This window comes from Parasteatoda tepidariorum, chromosome 6 (genome assembly GCF_043381705.1).
Source record: "Parasteatoda tepidariorum isolate YZ-2023 chromosome 6, CAS_Ptep_4.0, whole genome shotgun sequence".
Taxonomy (NCBI): Eukaryota; Metazoa; Arthropoda; class Arachnida; order Araneae; family Theridiidae; genus Parasteatoda; species Parasteatoda tepidariorum.
Genome location: NC_092209.1, coordinates 46,817,951 through 46,824,391, shown reverse-complemented (window position 1 = coordinate 46,824,391; position 6,441 = coordinate 46,817,951). Strand labels below are relative to the sequence as shown.

General features: G+C 32.5%; 1 protein-coding gene across 1 annotated transcript; it reads right to left on the bottom strand.

Moving 5' to 3' along the window:
* Positions 1–3,508: 3,508 nt before the first annotated feature.
* On the bottom strand, positions 3,509–3,943 carry LOC122270148 (uncharacterized). Its single transcript, XM_043046429.1, has one exon. The coding sequence runs from the start codon at positions 3,941–3,943 to the stop codon at positions 3,509–3,511; it is 435 nt and encodes a 144-aa protein (XP_042902363.1).
* Positions 3,944–6,441: the final 2,498 nt, after the last annotated feature.

The window sequence follows — 6,441 nt, the reverse complement described above, 5'->3', positions numbered from 1 at the left end:
TATTAGAAATTATATATCGTGATGCGTCGTCAGTTTTACATCACGATATAGCGATGTATCACGATATAGTATTTTTGAACATCATTTACTTGTAAGGCACAGAAAGTCAGATTTCTATCAAAACTCCATACTCAAATTGATTTAAATCAATTTATAAATTTGAAGACATATATGTTTTGCTTAAGAAAGATATTAAATAAATTGACTACAATGTACAAATCTTACTTAAAGAATTTATTGAAATGTTTGCTTAGAAATTCATGATACGCTTGAAACAAAGTGTTAAAAACTTTTTTTTAAATCTTTTTTCATAAATTAATATTTTCTTGTACTATTATGCATAAATAATTACATAATTATTAAGTTCGATCGTAAGGTTCAATTTCTAAATGAAAAAGTAAATGCAAGTTTTATTGCATTTTCTAAAAATGATCACGCAAATAAACGAAAGATTTCGTCATTTAAAAATAAATAATAAAAAAATAAATAATAAAAAAATTAATAAAATTGAAATTTATCAATATATTTACCTAACAGTATAGAGGGAAAATTTAAAAAATAAGTTAGTTAAAAATTATTTGTATGTTTAAAACAAAGTGCTAAATAAATTTTAGAAAAAAAAAACGCTTTTAAAACATTATTTTTTATTATTATTATTTCAGATAAATAAATAAATTAAATTGAATTATGAATGAAAAACAAAGTAAGGTTTAATTTCTTAAAAATAAAAACAGAAGAATTGTGATATTCGATAATACATTTGGCTAATTAACAAATAATATGAAAAGAGTATTTTTAAAAAAAATTATTATACTCTCAAAGAAAACGAAATGCTAAATGATTTAAAAAAATGAATAAAATACGCAAACCTTTCAAATTTTTCTGAATAAACAAAGTTGATTTATGTCCAAATCCAAATGACAAAAAATAAGTTTTGTTTTAACTTTATTTCTAAAAATAAAAAAAACAAGATTTATAAATTTAAAATCAGTAATAAAAACCCATTAAATTATTAGAAGTTTTAGCTAAAAAGGTTTTAATAAATTAAAAAAATAACCTAACAAATTTAATTCTTTATGGGCGCCTAAAATTAGATTTCCGATAATTTTCACATTTAAAAATAATAAAAAAATTTTGCTAAAAAAAACGTATCTAATTAATAAAGAAACTCTTCTTTATATATTCTTTTCAATAATAGATTGCCTTCAGAACAAGGTAACATCGGCGATCACGAAGTTAGTCCTAATGAAAATTATCTACAAGAAACGATATCAAGTCGCGACAAAGAAAAACTAAGAGGTGCGAAAACGAACATGCGATATTACGATATATGTTCTCAAAACTCTGATTTTACAACTCACCAATCAAGGCCATTTCAACATAACGAAACGAGCATCGTCTTCCACAGCGCGAGTCGACATCGGAACGTAAGAGAAGAGTCTTATATCGTATTCTTATATCCTTGCGTGTCTTATATCGCTATATCGTTTTGCGCTCGTTGTCTTTCCTCGACGGCTTATATCAGATTTCTAATGCATCGCCTGGAATGAAAGTCGCTGTATCGTCTTGTCGATAAATGCGTTAAATCGATATGTCTCGATACATCGATTTATAGCCCAGCCGTAGTTGTGGTGAATATAAACATAATAAAATACATCTTCTTAGTTTTGCTGCCACATGTTTAACTTCTTAAGGACCTAGATGGCTATTTAGCAAGAACTGAACAGGATAGTTTATCTCCATTACTATAGCCAACCAAATTAGCAAAAACTTATTTACAACCATTACCTATTTTTCGTTTTTAATATACTTTGAACCTATAGAAAATTGAAAATTATCTTATTTCCAATGTAACATAAACTTGTTCTATCTTTTAAAGAGAAAAAGAAATACTGAAATACCAGCAGAATATGACATGTAAGAAGATGATACTGAATTTTATTGTCAAATTGTAGCGAACTCTCCTCTTTCCCCCACTACAGCGCCTCTGGCGGTGAACTAAGACAGTCTGCCAGGAACCGCCGTTAAGTACGGACGTTTACTTCGAGCCCAAAACCCCCTCTTCCAAATTCTTGTATTTTTTTATCCTTGTTTTATTTTTATGTGTTTTGTCCTTTTCAATAAATATTTAGAGTTAGATAATTTCTAGTCTTTCATTATTTATGTGAATTGGTAGAAATACAAATAAACCAAGACTTCCCCTACAAAAATGACGCCCAACTCGTGGCCGAACTAACGGTTCCTTGCTGGCTCAAATTTTTTTTTCAGAAAGTTCGTGAACATCCTGTTCAAATTGTGGAATTTAATGAGGTCATCCCGTACCTCGATTTCCTGAATTTTGATTCAGTATTTCCGTTTTCCCAGCTTACCCCAGCTAGACGAGGAAAACCGGGAAAACCCTTTCCCGCTCAACATTGATAAGTACAATTTTTTAGTAACTAGAGTGCCTGTATTGAAAAGAGTGATGACAATATCCAAGAGCGCATGCGCTGCCGTCAGATTTTTGTCCAAGGGGGTTGCCAGATGATACACCGAAATTGGCGCCACTCGCTCATTTGGTGTTATTCTGAAGGTTCTGTTATTCTAAGAGTATATACTAAAGTATCAATAATATAAACTTTAAGATTGGAAAGCACATGATATTACAGATTTTTTAAGAAACATTGTCTAGCATCTGAAATTGTTAAAAAATTAACGTCAATGAAAAAAANTAAATTTCTCCAGATATCTTGACAATTTTGTTTTATCCGTCTTGATTACTTTATGTAAACTCATGTTTGTGAAAATTGCAACACCATGAAGGAATCGTCATAATTAAATGAAATTTTATACACAGCTGACTAGCAGTAGTACAAATAAATGATTAAATTTTCAAAGCAAACAAACAATAACAAGAGATCAAAATCAGTATTTTGTGTAACCACCACGCTCCGCAATAAGTGCAGTTACACGACGTGGCATGGAGTCAAATAAATTTTGAATGTGTGTCTGAGGAAGAGCATTTCATATTGTTTGTATGCGTACCCAAAGTTCGTCTGTAGAAGCAACAGGACGATGATCACGAGTGAGTCGCCGACCAACGAAATCCCACACATGTTCAATCGGCGATATATCCGGGGAATACGCAGGACAAGGAAGAAGCTGTACCTGCCGCGATGCAAGGAAGGATTGCACAGTCCTAGCAATATGAGAGCGGGAATTGTCCTGTTGAAATACAGCGCATGGCAAGGCTTGAAGGAAGGGAACAGCTTGGGGCTGTAAAACTCCACTGATGTGCCGGTTGCTGTTCAGATTACCCACAGTTCGAAGCAATTGAGATCGTCCATGATATGCTATGACACCCCAGACCATAACTCCGGGTGTTCGTCCACTGTGGCGTTCGATAACGCACTCCGGAAGGTGGCGTTCCCCGGCATAGCGTCTGGCACGAATGCGGCCATCATGGTACTACAAATTAAGGCGGGATTCGTCAGAAATCACGACATGCTGCCAATCAGCTCGTCAGTCCCTATGCTGGTTGGCCCATTGCAGCCGCAGGCAGTGATGGTTTAGCGTGAGGGGGATCCTGTATAAAGGAGTCCCTTGCACGCAGTCCACGCTGCAGCAGACGTCTATGAATTGATGAAGCACACAATGAAACACCTGTAGCTATTGACCACTGTGCTGCCAGTCGTCTAGCGGGGGCCGTACGGTCAGTCAGCACCATGCGGACCAGGTGTCTATAGTCGCGAGCTGACGTGACATTTCGAGGTCCACTCCCGGATTTCCAAGTTGTCTGACACTCGTTCGTCCACTGCTTCCAAACACGCACCACTGTGCTGCTGTTACGCTGCACACGAGCGGCATCTGCACCGTAAGATAATGCAGCTTCCCGAAGGCCGATGGTCCTCCCCCGTTCAAAGTCCGTAAGTTGCTGAAAACTCGCTCTCTTTCGAAGAGGCATAAGTAACGACTAAGCTAACGTTTACCACAAGCAGATTACCACCGATGACCATACACGCGTCGCTACAGCCGTCTATTTATTCGGATCCATCAACCGTTTAGAGGGCGCTGCTCAGCATGCGCATGCGCAATTTTAAAATACCCATTAAAATTATCAACATTTTTTGTATGAATATGCTTAAATGGTATTAAAATTAAAATATTGATTCCCATTTTATTATATTGTTGGTTTTAAAAATTAGTTTACATGTGTTAAAGTTCTCCGTTTACATATTTTATTATTTGTTTGATGTTGCTATGATAACATTACTACTATAAGTGACATTTTTAAAATTTAGAATAATATTGAAAAGCACAAGTTGTATTGTAACACAAATTGTGCTTCGTGTTATGTATATTCAGTTGCAATGCTTTTAGTTTTGTTTAGGTTGTTATCATCAGTTACATGTGGAAATAAGGCTCCTGCATTGACTGAATTTTTCACAGTTGTCAGTCTTGTTGAAAATCCAGTTTTGGTCCCTCAGTACAGAAATAGATATTTCTCGGTGACCCAAATGAATGTTATGAAGAAAGCTGATTGGATTAGTATACATTTTGACTACTTGAAAGTAATGTTGATTAAAATAATGTTTTGAACATTTTAATTTGTTTTAATGATATAGTTAATTGTACTTGGGTAAATTTGAGTTAATAAAGTATATAGTAGCATTTTTTTTATATCATCCCTTTTTTCATATTGTGATTGATTGACTCAACACCTTAGTACATTATCTCTCTCTTCTAATAATAAATGTTTTTAAAAAAGTTAATTAAAAAATTTTAAAGCGCAGAATATAGAAGTGATGGAAATATAAATATTATTCTATTATAAACTAAATAACTAGAGTTGATTTGTTATAAAAAGCAATTTTTTTTTCGGGTTTACCCTGATAATTATTGAACAACCCTGATCTCAGTGTAAAATCATTGAGATCTAGTCATATGGCTCTGTTTTCCTCTACCCCTATAATGGCTCTGGTATTGCAATATAAATAGTATTTTAGAATGTTTTGTTTCATTTTATTACATAAAGTGTCTTAACATTAAAAAGAAATACCAGCACTTTTGTAATTTCAAACATGATTGTTCTAAACTGTTGTCAAATTTTTGTCATTTTGTTTTCAAATTTTTGTAGCATGCCTATCATATTTATATCTTGTAATCTAAAACTTTCAAAAGTTAAATAGGCGCCTAATAAATATTTAGAATTATGAATGAAATGTATGACTGTCACTCACATCGAAAAGTATTACTTTTGGTATTTTATTTATCTTAACTGCTTTTAAAGAGCTCCTGTAAAAGAAGAATTTTACATTTTGTTCATAGACTAAAAATTTTATTTATTTAATTTGTAAAATGTACTGGATTTTTCTTATAATGTAGGTAGCTGTGGTATTTTTGATCCAAATGTATGTCTAAATTGTTTTCATTTTATAATAAATAAATGATTTTTCTACTGACTTAGTCTCTCTCTCTTCCTTTTTTTTTTCTCTTTGTGTTTACTAAAAAAAAATTTATAAAATGAAGAGGAATACTACTTTTAAACATAAATTGAATTTTTCTAAATATACTTAAAAGCTTAACTTCATAACTAATTAAATTAAGTTTTATAAAAGTAATCATAATTGAAATACACTATGAAAATTAAATTATAACAGAACATTTCATGCACCAAAACATGTAACTGCTTTATAGTAGTACATAATCAGGGCTCAAAGTAATCCTTAATTTCCTTTAAAAAAATAAAATAAAGAAAGTATTCTTAATTATTAAACATTTCAATAGATGTCCCGAAATTTTTGTGATTTTAAAATTTTATTGAAATTAATAGGGAAAAAAATTATTATTTATCTAAAAAAATATTGAAGAAATTTCCTGAAACAAAGTAAATAACAAAATGAACTACGAAATCTTCATAGCTCTCAAGTACGATATTAATCTACTTCCAGTATTAGAGACAATTACTCTTAATTTGATAGCATATTCGATGTGTGAGAGGAATATAGAAAAATCTCTCACCTCACTACTCCCATCTTACTCTACTGTTTCTCAAAAGAAAATCCTCGTATTTTGCTACAACTTAACGAATTTCTATATTTAGACCAGGGTTTCTTAACCTGTGGTCCATGGACCCCTTAGGGGTCCATGGGTCATATTTTGGGGGTCCACAGACTGCTCCTAATTTTTAAAACGTTTGGATCAATAATATTTAAATAACATTGATCTTTTTTTCCTTCTAAAAGGTGAAAATGCATACATATTTGAAACTAGGTGATCGAGATACCCCAAATTCAGTACGGACTGCACACAACCCTCTAATATCCCTGTCATATTTTAAACATCCTCCACTAACCGGCTTTCAGTTTGCACCATCAGGGGCAACCCCCTGATGACGTCCGCTGTACTATTTTCATCATCCCCTATCAAGTTACGCACATTTGACACCTTGTTCAGGTTACT

Coding starts and splice junctions, on each gene's coding strand:
- LOC122270148 (XM_043046429.1), bottom strand. CDS start 3,943: ATGCCTCTTCGAAAGAGAGCGAGTTTTCAGCAACTTACGGACTTTGAA.